We start from the raw sequence: 20,257 nt of genomic DNA on the forward strand, positions 1-20,257 counted from the left end.
CACACAGGCAGAAACGCAAGCAAATGTTACTCTATTACCTGCCAACTGAAGGAAACATTTTCTGCATTTTTAACCAACAGTTTGACAATATCTTTTATAGAGCTTATCAGCTTATCTTTATAGATTGTTATTTTTCTTTTTCTGTTTTTTTTTTTTTTTGGCAGTGACTGCATTTCTTCTAAATGAAAGGTAAAGCAGGTAAACGCAACCTAAATCGGCATGCCTAAACGGGATGTGTTTGATGCATTTTGCGCACAATACTAGAACTTTCTCAATCTGGCATGCTCTAAACATATTGGCCAATCTATGCAACATTTGGACCATGTAGATTAACAAAATCTGCCATACTTTGCTGGGATTATACAGCATCGCTCCACCTCTACAATCCAGGTACCTGAATCATATCGGTAACACTTTAAAATAAGGTTGTAGTGAATTTTACAATATTAGTTACTGTAAGGGGGTTAAGATGGGCAAGGAGGAGGCGAGAACCGGCTTGTCAATATAAATAATAATTTAATGAAAACTTAAACCAAAACACACAAACATAAACACACACATACATGCCCGTAATTCTCTCTCTCTCGAACCGTCGTCACCGGCTGCCGGCCCTGCCCCCCTCCGCTCCACAGTTACCTATGTTAGTTAAAGTTAACATGAACTTACAATGAAAAATACTTTTACACTACTTCTTAATTTTGGTTAATGTTTATCAACATGTACTAGTATATTTGTAACAATTACAAGTTGTATATTTTAACATTTATTTGAGGCATTATGAACAAACAATGAACAATTGTTACAATGAATGAATAAACCTAAGATTAATAAATGGTGTAAATGAGTTTTGTTCATTGTTATTTCATGATGTCTAATCTGTCGTCAATCGCACCATTCAGCAGTGTGATATTTCTAAATAATGACCGCACATTCAGGGATAAAGTGATATTTCCCCAGTCATCGGGGTATTGCGAGTCATCTTTCATACTTCTTGGATCAATCTTTGACCACTAAAATGACTTAAAAAAAATTCTACTCAAATCAATGTCCATTAATGTATTTATTTGGCAGGTAGTATTGATTTGTTATAAGTGCAAGAACAGTTAACAGTCAGATGGTCATTTCACAATATAAACACCTTACAGAACACTGATGCAAACTAAAGATGACATTTTGTGTTTCTGGAGACACAGAGGTCTCTTTTTCTCAAATAATAACATAATTTCAACTCAAATCCATATTTCATGTCCGTTTATTAATTTACATACTTAAGTAAATGTGTAGTAAGCAGGATAATGTACAGTCTTTATTGCAAAATAACCCTCTTTATGATGATACAAGACCATACAGTTCATTTTGTGATAACTGTCTATTAAGCCTTACTAAACAATTAGGACCTTATTGTAAAGTGTTACCTTTGTATCTTAAAAATGCCAAAAGTGTTTCCGCTCGGTGATAGTGCAATGTTACTTGTGCTAGGCAAATAGCGCTGACTTTTGCAAATAAGGCACAATCTACTGTATAGTAAGGCTAATTTACATAGAAAAGAGGCATGTTTGCACTAAAAAGAAGAACCTAATTAAAACAACAAGAATATCAAATTCACTCGAAAGTGCAACAGCTTTTCTTTGTCTTTTTCTGTTTGGACAGCGAGTAAATTTCCATTTAAATGAAACGTGAACAACCTTTTAATGAGTATGCGGAAAACTGGCTCCTGACCTTGCATTTTGCAATGTTTTATTCGAGATTTGAGACAATACTCTTTCTTTCTGTCTCTCTCCCTCTCCCTCTCTGGTGACCTGTTCTCAGGACGTGCTGTGCAAAATAGCATCCACCAAAACCAAAGTCAGACAGACCCATTAAAAGGCAGGAAGTGGGAGGCTAAGCTTATTATGCAACGTTTGTATTCTACTCAGCATGCCTCTTTCTCTCTCTCTCATCTATCTTTCTCTCTCTCCTGTTCTCTCTCCATGGAGGGGAGATGTCAAACAGGCCAATGATATTTACCTGCTTTAGCCAAACAAACAAACCAGCGCTCAGAGTAAATTGCTCTCCCAGCGCTGATCCTGGATCAGGGTATCTCAGTGTGACTGGGGCTTTACTCCAACGCGTTGTTAGTCGTTTTTGTTTCTATTAGTATTAGCATCAGCATTGGGCCTGGAAAGTATGCATGCAGAAGGGGTGACTGAGGTTAGTTACACTTTTATTCCAGTATATATTTATCGGGCTAAGTATTTATATACACTACCAGTCAAAAGTTTTGAAACACTTGACTGAAATGTTTCTCATGATCATAGAAATCTTTTTATTTGAAGGCGTTTGCTTAAATGTTTGAAATTAGTTTTGTAGACAAAAATATAATTGTGCCACCATATTAATTTATTTCATTACAAAACTAAAATTTTATAAAAAAAATAAATACATATACATATATATATATATATATATATATACACACACACACACACACACACACACACACACACTGATGAGCCAAATAATTATGACCACTCACAGGTGAAGCGAACAACGTTGCTCAACTCCTAACAAGGCCTCATGTCCAAGTCTGGGTAGTTTAGATGGTAAGCGTAAAATCATTTCACATACAGTAGTCAACATGTTGAAAGCAGGAGTGACGAGGGCCAAATTGTTATTGCCAAACAGCTGGGTCAGAGGAGGGACAAACCACAAACCAGCAACAAGATGCTGGGTGCCCAAGACTCATTAATGCGTGAGAGCAATGAAGGCTATCCTGTCTGGTCCAAACCGACAGAAGGTCTACTGTAGCACAGGTCACAGAAAAGTTTTGTGATGGTTACAAGAGGAATGTGTCACGACACACAGTGCATCACATCCTGCTGAATATGGGGCTGCGTAGACCTGTCAGATTGCCCATGATGACCCCCTGTCCACCATCGAAAGCACCTACAAGGAGCAAGCGAACATCAGATCTAGACCTTGGAGTAGTGGAAGAAGGTTGCCAGGTCCAATGAGTCCCGTTTTCATTTGCATCACTTGGATGGTCGTGTATGTGTGTGCTGTTTACCTGAGGAAGTGATGGCACCTGGATGCACTGGGAAGACAACAAGTGGGGTGAGAGGCTCTTGGAAAGTTCTGCTGGGAAACCCTGGGTCTGGCCATTCATGTGGACATCAATTTGACACGTGCCACCTACCTAAACATCGTTGCAGTCTTCCATATAACAATATGACAGCTTGCCCTACCTGATATTTATAGGAAGAAAAAAGCTTTTAGGTCATAGGTCAAAATCTAACTTCATCTAGTTGATCAGTGCCTGAATATATCCATATGGTTATAGTGTGTGAATCTAACTATACATCATTGTGGTTATTTTGTTTACTTGTGTACCCAAGCTATTCAATGATATTGTAATTTTAGTTTGGAGATGACAAATGATAATTTTATAAGAATTAACATACATTATTCTTAAAGATAATATTCTAAAAGACTAAGAATTTTTAACTTTTTTATTTTTGAACCTGGTGTTTCAAGCCAACATAAATAAAATACTGCTTGGACATTTGACTTAAAACCATCTTCCCATAAAACATTTAGCAGAAAAAGCTGCAGATCCTCACAATTCCTCCAGCGTTCCATCATGCTATAGCATATGTTTAAATCTTTACAGTGTTTTAGTGTAGACCAGATAGGATCACAAGATCCTAAACATAACAATGTTGTTTCACTGTAATGCATCTTTTGTGACGAGGAGGAGGGGGTGGCCGGAGAGGGGGTGCACTCAGCAGTCTTTCATGTGTTGTGTAATGCTGGAAAGAAGTTTTATGTTATGTTTTGTTCATTTGTGTCATTAAAAGTTTTGTTGACTGCTCAGCCGGTTCCCGCCTCCTTGCCCTTCCTGTTACAGTCGTTTTCATTCTCCTGGCATTAGTAGAAATAGTGTATTTACTGTAGAAATGTACAGTAGGGTTTTTGAATGTACAGTAGGAGCACTGTATTGTATAATCCACGTATAGTGGATTACACACATGTAAACTGTAGTACCAGGGTTGAAGTGGTGTTGCATTGAGTGAATTCTCATGCCTCAGAGTATGTGTGGGCAAACCTCACGGCAGTTTGCAGCTGAAGGTTGTGTTTTGTTTATTTTCTCTATACAGTATATGTTCAATACAGTGGTGGATGAATTTAAAAGCGTAGTGCAAAGATGTTACTGGCCCTGAATGCCACTCTGCCGAGCTGGCGGTGTAACAAATTTGTGCAGTAGGCTGCTATTAGAGTGTGGGCGACATGTAGACGTCCGCTTTGTCAGGGTCACACACTTCTCCTACCCACGCAGTGCACTCCGTTCCAGGGCAAACAGTACTCTTCCTGTTGGTAAATACCAGCTTTTATACGTATTTCAGCACAGAGGCTTCCAGCAGAGTCTGTGAGAGTGGACCATGTGTAGCACATGCACACATGCTGTTTTCAAGGCCTACTGCATCTCAGCACTGTTCCAAACCCGATTCCAGAACTAGCAGTTCAAACATTATTAATGCCCATAATGAGAATATCAGCATTCTTCCCCAATTGGATTGCCATTGGTGTCCATTTACTGACTGTCTGATATATTGCACATGAAAATGGCAAGCTTTGGTTGAAATCACTAGTTCTAAGTCATGTTTACAAGGTACCAGTAGGGTACAGTTAAGGCTGGGTGAAAGGGCAAAACAATGTAATCTCGATTTTTATCAAGCTTATTGACGATTAAATCTTTTTCAACTTTTAAATGTACTCCAACTCAAATTGTAAGAAACAGAGGTGTGCAAGAAAAATGTACATATGCACCACAGGGGGAAGTTGTCAGAGTGTAAATATAAAATTAATTAAAATCTAATAAACCCATATGTTCAGAAATAGTAGAATAAGAATACTGCTATATAATCCTTAACCAGTGAAGGTATTCATTTTATCTAAACCAAGTCTATCTAGAGAGTTATCTAGATATCTATATACTAGTAAGTACTCATTGTATATCAAACAATTTGTGTGTATGTTCATAAACCCCTGCAGATAGAGACGCGCCCTCTAGCGGTTCATAGCGCCCATAACTGTCAAGTAACTATCGCATTTTTATGGGTAAAAAAAAGAAAGGAGACCATCAACATGCGCACGCCAAGGCCAGTTATGGTCTTTAGCTCTTAGCCTTAAGCTGGACAAAGCTAAGCTACAATCACACTAGTGTAGAATCATATTGGGAATATTACCACTTCTTTTATATCAGTCTCTGTATTGTTAAACTGTCACATTCATTTGGAGTGCGTACACACATGCAGCTGAAAAAAATTAGCAAAATCACAATTTCTCGATTTAAATGTTTTTTTTTTTAATATCGTGTCATATCACACATTTGAATAAATTGGAAAAACCGCCCAGCCTTTGATACAGTAAGTGTTTTTGAGGAAGAGCTTATTACTGGATTTGCCAAAGTTTTCCAGGTTAGTGGTATCAAATCTTTGGAAGATACTCCAAAGAGTTTAGGTTGGGCACATTCTGGCTTCAGTACAAGTTCAGCTCAGTCAACAGCTTTTGTGGCATAATGTTGATTACCACAGACATTTTTTTAACTTCCTTGTTTATAAAAAAAATTATATATATATATATATATATATATATATATCAATTGCACGAAGGCATTTAAAAAGAAAGTGAACGGAAAAAGTCATTAATGTTAAAATACACACTGTTTCAAAAGTAGAGCAACAAGACGTAAACTTTATACGTGTTAAAATAATTTCAATGTGATCAAATCTCTGTTCTACATGATTTCAGTGTTATAAAATTGCTTACCGGAATGACAAGGTTTACCAGGGTTTCGACAACAAAGTTGTAATATTGGATATAACTTCACGCAGATTGTTAGTTAGCAGTTATATCACACTAAAACAATGTTAAAGCTGCTTGAAGTTATTTTTTTTTCATGTAAAGGTATGCAAAAAAATTGTCCTACTCCCTGAAAGATATTTATAAAATAAGTGTTGTGAGATATCTCACTGGTCTCTGAGACAGCACTAGATGCTGTAAATGGAGTCTTTCTGCCTGTCAATCATTTTGCACATTCTCATAGTATTGTATTGAAGTTGCAGCGTATTATTGAGACTTAATGCCATTTTTTTGTCATGTTGTTTATAACAGCTGTCAGTTGATGGCGCTATTTTGCTGCTGTTGTTTTTGACGACCACTTCTGCTCGATGTAGGTCTCAAAAAAGCTTATTTGGTATCTTTGGAATACTGTTTTTTGGCTCAGCTTGGGAAAATTCTAGAATGGATAAAATCACTTATAGCACCTTAAACGTATAATGTTTACATCAAGCGTCTTTACATTTGAAACTCTGTGTACAGTATTTAATGTTTATTCTCTGGCCCCATTTACTTCCATTGAAATTGCCTTACTGTAACTGTGTAATAATTTTAGCGGTAATCAACATTATACTACAAATGCTTTCAATTGAGCTTAACATATATTGAACCTGAAACATTTTTTTTTTTTTTTTTGCTGTTGGTGCAAACAGGTAAACAAAAAATATATTTGCTGTGGTCTCCCATTCACCACTATACAAGTTTACCCTGCAATAGATTACTTCTGTATTCCAAACGCAGATATGTGAAAAGGGTCCATGAGCTGCAATGTGGAACAGACTTTATGCTAATAGTCAAACCTCTGACTTCGCAAGACTGAAGCTGCATCACAGATCGCAGACTCCTGCAATATTCTATGCCATATTGTGAGTAGTGTTCACACTGAAAATAAAGGAGAAAAAGAATACTACGAGTACCTGTATGATGTACTTTTTCAACCAAAAATAACAGACAGTGATAAGTTGCACACTTCATACCCTAAGCAATCACGGCTTGCATAGTGGAAGGTGCGGGGTTACCTGGCCGTGATGCTGGCCTGACCAAATATTTGTTATTATTAGTGAAAATGGAATCTAGCAAAAGGTCTGTGAAGACAGCACACTGCAAATATGAGTTAAATGCTTTACTATCACCCCAGGATGTGTAAATATGTGCAATACTTGATGATGAGCTAATGTTGAACTGATATTGGCTAATGTGCTAATGCTAGGATAAGACAATGCTTCTGTGTAGTAAAAATAGCATTAGTGTTCCATTTGAGATGATACTACACTTTGAATATTCATATACTTAATGGCTGAGTGCATAGTGTAAGTGCATGTGTATATTGCATCACTTAGGATGCAATTTAAGGTAATCAGGAAAGGATATAATGATGGCAGAAATGAGCTAAGGAACCCTAGAGACCTGGAAAAAAGAGAGCCAGCAGAGGGCCGAGGGTGGGAAACTTGGGCGTGGCCACAGGAATGCCTGCCACCCACATAAAGAACTGGAGGTCTGTGGGAGCCCAGCAGGATTTGGCAGACTGGACGACAGGCCCTGGATTAGAAACACATGTCTATCTTATTGACGGACCCCCCTCCTTTACTCCCTCCCTGACCAAATGTCTGCAGTGCCATGACCCAAAGTTAATAAACAGCTTGCAAATGCATGTGGTTAGAGCTGTCTGCTTGGGTAAATGTTATGGAAACACTTATGGAGACACACACACACAATTTAGCATATGCTCTTAAATACTGATATTACTTTCTGAAACAAAATAGGCTCCATGAACATATTGTGTTTTGCTAAATTATGCTCCACGCTGCCAGTTTGTGCAGACTTGACTGATTTTCCATTTCTCATCATCTTAAAGGGATAGTACACTAAAAAAATTAAAATTCTGTCACAATTTACTGTTGTTACAAACCTATATGATATGTTAGGCAGAAATGATGGCCTCAGTCACCATTCACTTTAATTGTATGGTGAAAAAATGAAAGTGAATAGTGACCGAGATTAACATTCTTCCTATTATCTACTTCTGTGTTCCACATGAACCTTCATGCCATCCAAGATGTGTATGACTTTCTCTCTTCAGATCAACATTTAAGTCCCTTTTTACTATCAATCTCCATTTTCACTTTCACATTCTTCTTCCTTTGTTTGTTGTGATTCACATTCTTCATGCATATTGCCACCTACTGGGCAGAAAAGAGAATGTATTGTAAAAAAGGACTTCTATTTCTCACCCATACTTGTATCGTTTCTGAAGATATCGTGACTTATGGATTACTTTTATGCTGCCTTTATGTGCTTTTTGGAGCTTCATAATTTTGGTACCTAAATTGTGTAAAGAAGAATCTAAAAATATACAGTACAATAGTTTTAACTTTTGGGGGCACTATATTATCCCAATACTTCCATTTGTGTCGTTTTCCATTTTGAATGACTTCACTATTATTCTAAAATATGGTGCGGAATTAAATGGGATAAAAATCAATGAGCAGGTGTGTACAAACTTTTGACTGGTACTTTATAAACAATCGCTTCTTTCTCTGTATGTGTCTCAAGTCTTTGTTTCTCTCAATGCTTTTCAGAGAGATTTTTAGGAAAGGGAAATTTTGAAGAGATTTTTTCTTGGAAAAAACAGCAAAGAATAGTGGCCTATAAATAATCCATATGTGCCCCTTGAGAGGCAGACAAATATAAAATGGCTCAAAGAATTCAGAATGTTCCGCTCAATAGTTCATGTTACAGTTTAAACACAAGTCATCATGTTGTGACACTGTAATGATGCATGCAGTTACAAGGAGACTCTGATTCAAATATTGGCATATTGGCATGTGTAAATCACTGCATTTGTTTGCGTTTGTATGGGTGTGGGTGTGATTTTCCCTGTGGTGGTTTAAAGTATAGCGTCATGTCTTGGCTCATTAAATGTGATAGAGTGTCATGCTGGAAAAACACTTGATATTGAGATTCAACCAAAGTTAACATTCTCAACTCATTATATAGTCCAGTCACCCATTACCTCCTAGTATGTGTTTATGAGTGTGTACCCATAGACATTTTTCTGTTTATGTAGTTTAGCATGGCCTGCTAGCCTCCTACTAAAATGTGCCATGGCAACTATAGTTTCCACCAAATACCATAAGTACTAGAGTTGTTTCTATAAGAAAAGATCCTGTTGCTCAACTTGAAGAGCATGGTGCTAGAAACGGCAAGGTAATGGGCCCAGGGCAACACACACACTGACAGAATGTACACCTTGAATGCACTGTAAGGGGCCTTTCAGACCGAACACGTTCTTGTCATTAAAAAAGACATAGATCAGGTATAGGTCAGAATGCAGGTGTCTCGAGATATATTTTAAAAAGTTGAAGTTCTTTTAAACTTGACATAGCCAGTGTTGGGAAACTTACTCAAAAAAGTATTTCACTTCAAATAATGAATTATTTCTATAATTGTAAACAATTACCTTATTGGTTCATTAAAAAGTGATCACATTACTTTTAAGTTACTTTCTAAAACATTACACAGATAAGATTTTTTTTCTGCTCAATAAATTAAAAATAATATTTTGATTTACTCCTTGTTCATTGTCACACACAAGTCAGACATTTAGCACCACGACGTTCACCCTTACAATGACTAAGTTGGCATACACCCTTCAGTTGTCACAGAAATGCAAAAAGAAGTACATATTAACATAATTCATGTTTTAAATGTATTCTTTTTTTTATTCTTTATTTCATAAATAATATTATTTTAGAAACATGTGTAACCTAAGTACCAACTGATGTACAAATGTAAGTAATTAAAAGTGAGTAATCTGTAATCTGAAAAAAAATTGTAATCTGATTACAAGAATCTAAAATATATTGCATTACACAACTATTTGATTTAAAAGTAATTTGATTACAGTAACAAATTGCTTAGTAATCAAATTACACCAAACACTGGATACGCATTCTAAAAAATGTGGCGCTCTTGTGCATTATGCTGAAAAACTCAGTCAGGACAGTCAGATTGCCTAGAAAAGTAACAACAGTACAAAGTAATAACTACTCAATACGCCACACAACGTGAGGTATCATTCATGCCCATAGCACAAAGAGTGTGTGATGAGTTACATGCCAATAAATCTTTTTTAAAAACCCTAAGTATGAGCAAAAGTTATAGTGATGCATGTCTTATCAATCACCACTACTATGATATTCAGACAGAAAGTACATCTACCATAGGGTACATTTTTGTAAGGGCTAATTGTAGATGATATATATGCATGGAAAGTGTGTGAATGCATGTAGCATGATTTCTCTGGATGATATCCAGATCTAAGGTCATTTAGCAAGTCAGACATCAGTCATTTTTAACAAAGCCTCAGAAACGTTTCTTGCTTGAGTGAGAATCCGCACTTAGAGTTCAGTGCAACCTGACTAACAAAACAAGCAGAGCTAATGCCAAGCAGATCCTGCTCATAAAATCAGCATGGATATTCCACCATGCTCCATAAGCAGCACCAAATCTCCCAAAGTTATTTGGCTTCTCTGTTTTATGATGGTGCTGGTTGTTATTTTAGAATTAGACCTAAGCTGTGAGCGAGGGACTTTAATATAGGGCGTTTCTCACTGTCTCAGCTGAAACACACACACACACATAGACTCATTGTTTTTGAGATAGGGCAGGGGGAGAGTTGCTTGCACTAACATTTTAAGCCTGCCGAAAAGCTGTGATCTTTTCTGTTGCCTCTTTTTCTGGCTGTCCTTCACAATGGAGCTGCTTGTGTTGTGCTGGCGTTATCAGCCTGGGCAGCGTGTGTGTGTGTGTGGTGTGTGTGTGTGTATAATAGAAGGGTGATGACAAGGCTGCAGGTGTAGAGCCATGCTTGCTTTGCAGGTGGAGGAGAGAGGCTTTTCCCCCACTTCAATTCAGCTCAAAGCAGTGTGAGATCACACGGGCTGAAATCTGTCTTTACCTGATGTCTCGTCTCTTCTTGTCTTGTCTCTTCTTTTTTCTTCTCTTCTCAACTCTTCTGCTCTTTTTTCCTCATCTCTCTTCTAATCGCAACCTAGCAGATGCCGTACGCAGAGTTACGGAGGGGGTGGGGGGTTTGAGCGCGAAGTGATCGTTTGTGTTCCGCAACAGCTTTCGGGTCTAACATGCGAGTAAGGGCAGCCAGTGGACTTTGTGGTGCCCTCCTAGGGTAAGATGGTGCTCCCCTAGGGAGTTGGTGCCCTACGCAGGGGGCGTTTTTTGGTTTCAAGTTACCTGTATTTGTTTCCCCAGAATTTCCTGCTAGGTGGAAATATTTCTAATGAAAATAATGAATTCATTTATTTATATAGTAAAACTGTCAAAGAGAATGTTTCAACCCAGAACCCAGATAAAGCCACCGGTTACGTATTTTCAAAGATTTCATGACCAGGTTTCAAGTTTCAAAATATATATTGTTCAAACCCAAACCAAATATTTCAGTAAGCATACAAACAATAATCCAAAAGTCTCACAAACAAAAGAAAACACCAAATGCGTAGTAACAGCAAATAATAATTTAACATAAAAACAAAGCAATGCGTCTTGTAAGTGAATGCATGTATGTGTGTGGGTGTAAATGTGTTAGGGAGAATGTGAAAGAGTTCAGGTGCGTTTGGGAGCTCTTCGACAGGTAAACAGGCTGCTTGAAACTCACGCCACTACTTTTAAACTCAAAGCTTTCACGACTCTTTGATGCAGGCCAGACTTCAAATGATGGGCACCTTTTAATCAATCCCTTTTTGTTTTCTTCTCTCCTAAAATCACGTTCCTTTTTCCCAAAACTGATACTTGGCTCTGTTTTTAGCACCGTTTGTTGTAGCACCATTTTTCTCTTCTTTTCTTGTGATGAGCGGCCATTTTATACTCCCTCTCTCTGCCTGTGTAATTAGGTGGTGTAGGATCCTTAAAGGAACAGTGCATAGTTCCACTCCTCCACAACAATTAGTTAGGTTTAGGGGAAGGTTTTAAGTTTGGAAGGTACGTTCTACTCATTAGACATTCATCTTATATTCACCTCATCTGATTACAACATCATTTCACTCGCTTTTGGCGCACCCTGCTGGACATTGCACTTGGAAACTGCAGCCAATCTCATATAATTTTGTCTCTCTTTCTCTTTTGTTCTCACTTAATCTCACTTCTCATCTCGCCTGCTCTTTTCTCATCTTGCCTAGTCTCTTTGGATCTACTTTTTCTCTTTTCTCATCTGCTCTTTTCTTGTCGTCTCATCTGCTTTTTCTTCTTGTTTCATCTCTTCTCATCTGCTTTTTCTTCTTGTTTCATCTCTTCTCATCTGCTTTTTCTCTTCTCATTTCTTTTGAACTTTTGTCATCTCATCTGCTCTTTTCTCATCTGCTCTCTTTTCATCCTGTATAGTCTCTTCTCATCTGTTTTCTTGTCTCTTTTGCTCTCTTTTCATCTTGTCTCACTTTCTTCTCGTCTCTTCTCAAATGTTATTTATTTTCTCGTCCCATCTACGCTCTTCTCTTCTCATCTCGTCTCATTCTGATTTTCTTTTATCTTCTTGTCTCATATGCTATCTTCTGATCTAGTTTCATTTCTTATCCACCTGCACTTGTCTATTCTCATCTACTTTCTCTTCTCGTGTCTCTTTTCATCAAATTTTCTCTCTTTTCGTTTCATGTTCCTCCGTTCTTGTTTTGTATCTTGTGTCACATCTTGTCTCATTTCTCATTCCTCTCAGCTTGTCTCTTCTCCTATGGTCTCTTCTCTTCACAAAGAGTAACTAAACTTCCTTTAAGTCTTAAATTAATGAAATTTCACCAAACACTCTTACATATTCAGGTATTTAGAGACCCAGCACGTATATCTATCATAAATGAATCTGCAAAATGCCCAGATATTGTAAAATTTTAAAAATAATTTTAAAAGATATTTTGATGTTTTATTTTTCATATGTCAGAGATAATGCAACAAATCAGGAACAGGATTCATTACTTTCACACTGAAATTGATGTTAAGTAACTGGCTGTCAAACACATATTGAAATACACATAACACAGTATTTTCTTATTGCACTTATTGAGTCTAAATAGATGGACAACTTACACACCCAAATGACAATAGTCATATCATACGATTCATGTGATGTACTTGCTATAGTTTACTTCCATGTTGTTTTTTCATCAAATAGTAATGTCAAATGTAAATCAAGTCAATCACTGAAACAACAGACACCTTGAGTAACAAATAGTATGTATAACATGTATGTGTACACACATATAATTCACCATTGTTGTACAAAGTAGTGTGTGTGTGTATGTGTGCGTGTGTGTTACACTATTTATAAGTAAAAGACTGAGGAATACTAAAGAGGTCTGGGCGCAACTCCAAAAAATATGGGATTGGAATGAGGTCCCCATTAACTAAAGATCTTACGTATGCGTTTAAAGGATAAACGTAATACTTCCTTAAATATAGTGGAGCCATGTATCTGGATTATCTCCCTGCATCCCGTAATATTACAGTTTTTCTCAATAATGACAATCTTGGAATGAGTATTTTGTTTGAAATCTCTGTTTTGAAGATTTCACATTGTGAGCCGTAATAATGTTTGATGTTTAATTCAAAACAACATGCAAAAGGGAATAAACAACAGCCAATAAATATTCCATTCTGCTACAGAATACTAAATATTCTGTTGAGCAGTTACAGATGCTGATTGCTTTGTATTTGGTTATCTCGATACTGTACAGTATATTTGCTTAATTATGCACAACTTTCTCTGCAAATACATTAGAAAATCTCTGTAATAACATATAGTTCCCTATTATTCCACAAACTGGCTGGAACATCCTGTGCTGGTGAGAGCAGTTAGGAGTAAGCATTCATTCTTCTCTGCCAAACTAACATACTTTCAGAGGTGACTGTAGAGTCATATTGCTGGAGGGCAGAATTTCTGAGAGTAGTTGTCTGGACGGCACAAAGTAAAAACTCCTCCTCCTGCATCTATCATTGCGCTGTGCCAGATTCCATCATCCAAGAAGTTTTCTCTTACTGTAAATTAGTTTTTCTGGTTGCTGGGGAAACCAAACAATGTTTAGCTGAGCTGTGGCGTACATAAATTTGATCAGCTTGAGAAAGAATTTTCCTGCTCTTCAAGTGTGTTCAAAGATTTCAGAGAGGTGTTTTACACCCTGCAATTCATATTGCCGTCATGACTGAGTGAGAACATGGAGAGAGAGTGTCTGAGAGAGAGAGAGAGAGAGAGAGAGAGAGATTGTAGGAGGAAAAGGAGGAGTGAAGTGTTTTGCCTCAGCTCCTGCCATCTTGCTTTGCCTTTTTGCAAACTAATTCTTTTGAATTTTTCACCCACCCAATGCAATGCATGAACTGGCCCCACAGGGTCATAGTGGAAACCCTCTCATTTTGCCTTGCTTTCCTTGTTCTTTGGTGTAGTAAGTTAGTAAGCGCGATACACACTCCAGTGAGCAGCAAAAACAAACAAAGTTTAGGATCTTTTAAGATTCCGCTTTTGTTCGCCGCAGTTTAGATCGTTGTGATGTTGTTTAAATTAGTTCGAACTAAAAACAGTTCGTTTGTTATTTCGCAAATGTTAAACAAGGCGCTTTGAATGCCTGCCAGGGAGTTGTTTTGATGGTGGGGATTTGAGAGGAAACCCATGCCAGAAGTGGAGCCAATGGTCTGAGTGTCGGAGACATAATGGAAGGGGGGGTGGTGTTGGGATCCATGCAGGAAACAGAGAAAAAAAAAACTCTCAGAGTTCAGAGTTGAACTTCGAAAGGACATTGGATAGTTGTCCGTTGCTCAGTGGGCTTGGTGAGGTTGTGATACCTGCTGTGTAACATTTCCCTCTTTGTTCTAAACACACTCAACTTTCTTTGCTGAGGTCATAACCTTTCCATCAATCGTACTGTGATTGACCTATGGAGGTCTCTTCTACTCCTCCCTCTAACACCCTGCTGAATGGCTGATTGATCTTTCTTTCTCTGTTTTTTCTTTCCTCTGTGCCACAGCCCCAACGGAGCCGCTGCTGTGCAAATTTGCAGACGGAGGACAGAAGAAGAGGCAGAGTCAAAGCAAGTACCCTCAAAATGGACGACCGTGGCCCCGGGAAGGAGAGGTGAGTGCGGTGATCTCATAGACCTTCCACACAAACTTTACCTCGATGCTTACCTTATTTCACTTCAGATTCCACCCTAGTTTCCCTGCCATTCTATTTCCTTGTATTGCATTAACTGTCCCAATCCCAGAAGAAGGAATAAAGCTCGCTACAAACCTTGTGTTTTTTTTCTCTCCTTTGCTATTGTTGCTTGTCAGATTGTACGATATGAGCCCGTAAAAGCCAAGTGCGACATCGACTGTCTTTCATGTCAGATTGTACAATGTATACATTAAAGCAGGGTCAGAAATTAATTTGAACTCAATGCCACAAAATGCCCCCTGAAATGTAAATTATGGGGGTGCTAAAATGCCCCCATAAGTTGCTGTTTTTTGGGCGGTTTTGTTTATAGCATGGTTTATCGGTTATTGACATACAGATATTTAATATAAATTCCTAAACTTTTAGGGATGTGCGCAAACAGGAAAAATATCACCAAACGCACACTTTAAAAGAACAAACACATCAGTACAATTCATCATAATTTTTAGGCAAATTAAAAGAAGCCTGTTTGCCCAGCAAGTAAAAAATAGCCTTAAGAATTATTGAAAAGGCACTTACTCAGCGGCCTGAGAAGATATTGGACTAAAAAATCCAAAAGGATAGTTTTGGCCTATGATAACAGAAATCTTTTACAATTCCCAAAGTGTCTCCCCAATTGCAAAACCATGTCCAAATTCACACCGCATGCCCGGTGGCTTAAGATGTGAAAAAAAGATAAAGGATGGGTCGCAAAAGTTGAGATGGAAGTCTAAAAGTCTCCTGTCTCTGTCTCTGTCTTTGCCCTTTGTTTTAGCCATAGGGTAGGGATAGGGTGGAAAGAAGAGCAGAGAAAGGCTTTGAAATTGACCGAGACATCTGGCCATATTTAAGTTCCCTGCCTTTTACTCAAGTCCTTTAATCTCTCATTTTTTATATTCTCCAAAAGCAAGTCTCGCTGGCTGGGTTGGCTGATGGGAAAATGGTGGCAGGGTTGAAAAACTGGCATTTTCTGGGCAGCCCCAGCTGCTGGCATGACGCAGTGGTTCAGGGAAGCGTGCCTAGATACCGACCAGACCGTGAGTGCCCATTATGAGTAGCTGGCAGACGCTGTCACTTTGACTGCACTCTGTCATTTAGGTGTCTCTTTTTTTGGGATGCATTTCAATATGCAGGCCGAGGGGTCCATATTAACTGGATAGAGCGTCTAGTCACACAGAGTTTATCTTGATGCTTTTCACACCAGTCTACAGGTTTTCTCCTCTGTTACAGAGAACTTGAAGTCCAACAAGCTGCAGTATATGAGTGATGTTGATCTGTAATAGCCCCAGTAGGGATTTAGACGGTCAACTGGATGCTTGTGTATATACAGTATATATTGATTCTTCTAAAAAAATAATATTACGATTGCCCAGTAGCACAATTTGTGGGTAGGTTGGCAGTTTTTAGTCTTCTATAGTTAATCTGCCAAAAGTTAGCAACACGTCGGTTAATTTGGCAAGCAAGCGACACATTCAAAACTTGTTTGTTACGAAATATAAGAAGTAAATAAACAGTTGTTCATTCAAATGTTGATGTAATAACTATTGCTAAATATGCCCATCTGTCATGTGAGCCTATTTTGTATCGGCTAGGATAGACCTTTGTTATGCCGGTTTGGTCACGTGTTGGATTCATGGCTTATCGTTTAACTAGTTACTGCTGCTGTTCATTCTATGTTTTGGTTATATACTTTGTATTCTAGTCTTTTAGTTTTATTTAGTATTAATTTATATGTGTTTAAGTTTAATTCACCCACCCTAACTGAGATCAACTCAAAAACCCTCATTGTTTCTGTTGCAAGAGAATTTCGGCTCTGATTAAATAGCAAATAATATTTTCTTGTCTGTGGTTTAACCACTTTAAATTATGGTTAGCTCATAGCTTGGTAAACTACAATTTCTAAGTGAAGACCCCCCCCCCCGTCAACTTGAGCTATGCTTTCTGCAACCTTGTAAATACCAAATAACTTTGTACCGTATCGAACCTGAACCCATCTGGTATTACAACCCTGCTTTCAGAGGTAATAGATCCATAGCTACAAGTCTCAGCCATGTGCTTTTAAAGATATAAAGAGCAGTTGGCCAGCACCTATTAGATGACCCTGTTCTATTGCGAACATTACTCCATAGGCTTTATAAGATGATTGATTCACCAAAACAATCTTTCACTCTTTGTTCTGTCTGTCTTGTGTTTCAGAGTGGCATGGCGCTGACCTATGACCCCACCGCAATGCAAAATGGGTAAGAGTCATTTGTTGTTTTGTGTCATAAGTGTTTGTTTAAGCTGCATACAAAAATTCCTCCAGGGATGCACGGGAGAGGTGTAAACTTGTTAAGTGGCTCATTACATTGTGTTTGCTTTTGCGTCCAAGTCACGCTATAGCCTTCATTTCAGGTTATATTAAAGCACTTAATATGCTGCATGTGTTATTTATAGCTCTAGTCAATGGCAATACAATTTTTGCTAAAAAAATATAACAATATACTATAAATAAAATGAGTAATACCACATTCTACAGAGTTGTCTTGTATGCTGAAATACACACACATACACACAGGAATACTGTCGGGTTCGGTCTGCATTATGAGCCATTTTTGCACTGCAGGGTGTAAGTGTTTCGTCAGGTGCTGTTTCAGGCTAGGTGATGGGTGCTGGGCTAAGGGAAATAAGACCTATCTGTCCGTTCCTGTGGACCGAGTGCCAAGAGCTCTGTCTGTGTTCTGACCCTCTGGGGAACATTCATAGTCACCACCAACTTCTGCTCGCTCTGCACCCCTGAATCAGCACTTCCTGTCTTCCAGAAAGGGAACGAAATACAGAATGTAAAAATTATTAAATGGGGAATGGTATGTGGGAAGAATGTTATATCAAAATAATAGAGCTGATTAGAGGGTGCATAGGAAAAGTTTATACATTGTATGTTGAATTTATACGTCAAGATGAAGAGTGTAATTATTTCGAGGTTAAAATACTTATTAGCACTTTAAAATAACTTTAATAAATAAATGATTAACAAACATTATATAATGCTATATTCAAATTGTTAGAAATATGAAATAATGCACTTGTTAAAGTTTACTACTGAATTTAACTAACATTCCATAATCCTCCTTAACAGATCATTAGTTGAAAATTCTAATACTTTTATTAAGCTTTTATTCAAACATGGCCTTGCACTTTTTAACATTAATTAATGATTAACTGCTCATTTGTTAATGAGCATTTGAACGCTTGCAAAAGTGATTAAACTATTTTTTAAATAAACTCATGCACATTTTTTTAAATTATAAATGTTTTCAGAAATTATTCATATTTTTCACCACTTCAAAGACTATTCATGTTTACAAATGATTAATTAATTTCCAGATAATTCATAACCACGGTCTGTAAAAGCCACTCTTTGTTTATTGTTTACGGTATATACGCATGATTTTACTATTTACACATCTTTACAAATCATGTATTAATTATTTGTTTATATTTTTTCAGTACTCAATCTAAAGTATTAACTTATTCATCCATTGTAAATGTTTAAAAGGTTAACAAATAATTATTTAGTACATTTATGGCATTGTGCTACTGTAACAAAGTTTGTGTAAGGGGTGGTTTATTAAATTTAGTTTTACTGTATGCTTGATACAGACATTAATCATTCATAAAAAATATATATAATAACAAGACTTACTTTGAGAGCAAAACTTAACACATTTATAGTAAATCGAATCCTTAAACAGAGAATATTAATGTAATCATAAATCAAGAAGAGAAAAAGTTATAGAGTGAGAGAGAAAATAAATCATGTTCATTTATCAAATGTATCAATTTTAATTATACTATTGAACACCCATAACAACCTCTCGCCGGTCGATGGTGAAAGGTCCACCAGTTGGACAGTTGAGGGAGAGTACCGCCACAGATTTCTTCCCACTGCTCATACTGAACACTTTTCATTGAGCTAGACTTCTCTGAATGTTTTCTCCTTTTCCTGCACTATGGTAACGATTGTTGAGTGAAATGACAGCTTTCATTCATGAAGCAATGCTTTCAAAATCAGGAAAAAAAAATATTCAGTCAGAAGTGGCTCTTCACTGATTTGTCAACAAATGAACACAACAGCCGAATTCCCGGTAAAAGTACTACACTACCCACAATCATGAAGCAAGGTCCTTTATGGATCCACTAATCAGAGATCACAGAATCTCGCCAGTTGGAAAAAAGTGACCGCCTGCTCCCAGGCTAGAAATTCTACCGCTGTTGATTTATTGATTCAGTTTCTGTCAATACGCTTTATTGCAAGACCTTCGGGAACCTGACTGGAAATGGAAGATCCAGAAAACAACGTGTGTTTGTTAGAAAGAATCTGTTCTGAAATATATATGTAGAAATGAACTGTTAAGCAGAAGGTTGTCGGTTCAAACCCCACAGCCACCACCATTGTGTCCTTGAGCAAGGCACTTAACTCCAGGTTGTTCCGGGGGGATTGTCCCTGTAATAAGGGCTCTGTAAGTCGCTTTGGATAAAAGCGTCTGCCAAATGCATAAATGTAAATAAATGTAAACAAACAAACAGCACATGTGTGGCCTTTACATACCTTGTTTACTAATTAGCTGGACATTAATTAATTCTTTGTTAACATGAATAGTTTTGAAATTAGTGGTGAAAAATATGTAAATATAAAAAAGTGCATTAGCTCATTTGTGAATTATTTATGAAAGATTAATGAAATTTGTAAACATTCAAATGAACATTAAAAATTATTAATCATTATATAATATTAGTTAAAATCTTTTGTAGAAGTAAAAAGGCATTATACTGCCAGAATGAAAGTTTAGTAACAATTGTCACTATTTGAATTTACATTACATAATGCTTAACAGATCATTAGTTAATGTTACTTAATCTGAATATCATTTCAGGAGTAAATAAGTGCATTTTCTCATCTGAATATCATTTCAGGAGTAAATAAGTGCATTTTCTCATCTAAATATAAATTAACTAATGATCTGTTAAGCTTTACATAATGTTTGTTAATAATTTATAAATTAACGTTATTATAAATTGTAACCAGAATTTTTTACATTACAAGTTGTATTAATTAATTAATTAACAGACAATGTATTATGAACTAACATGAACTATGAACAATAACAATGATCATATACTTGAAAATTTAAGCATTTATTTGTAGATAGATTT

At 37.1% G+C, this 20,257-nt stretch overlaps 1 protein-coding gene across 3 annotated transcripts in view; it reads left to right on the plus strand.

Annotated features, from left to right (window-relative positions):
• Positions 1 to 20,257, plus strand: part of rbms3 (RNA binding motif, single stranded interacting protein) — a 233,536-nt gene that overhangs the window by 182,664 nt on the left and 30,615 nt on the right. For all 3 annotated transcript variants that reach the window (XM_052144710.1, XM_052144708.1, XM_052144709.1), the window contains exons 7-8: positions 14,895 to 15,001; positions 17,258 to 17,301. In XM_052144710.1, coding sequence (XP_052000670.1) covers positions 14,895 to 15,001; positions 17,258 to 17,301 — 151 coding nt within the window. The remainder of the gene's footprint in view (positions 1 to 14,894; positions 15,002 to 17,257; positions 17,302 to 20,257) is intronic.

Source organism: Xyrauchen texanus, chromosome 15 (assembly GCF_025860055.1).
Source record: "Xyrauchen texanus isolate HMW12.3.18 chromosome 15, RBS_HiC_50CHRs, whole genome shotgun sequence".
NCBI classification, from domain to species: Eukaryota; Metazoa; Chordata; class Actinopteri; order Cypriniformes; family Catostomidae; genus Xyrauchen; species Xyrauchen texanus.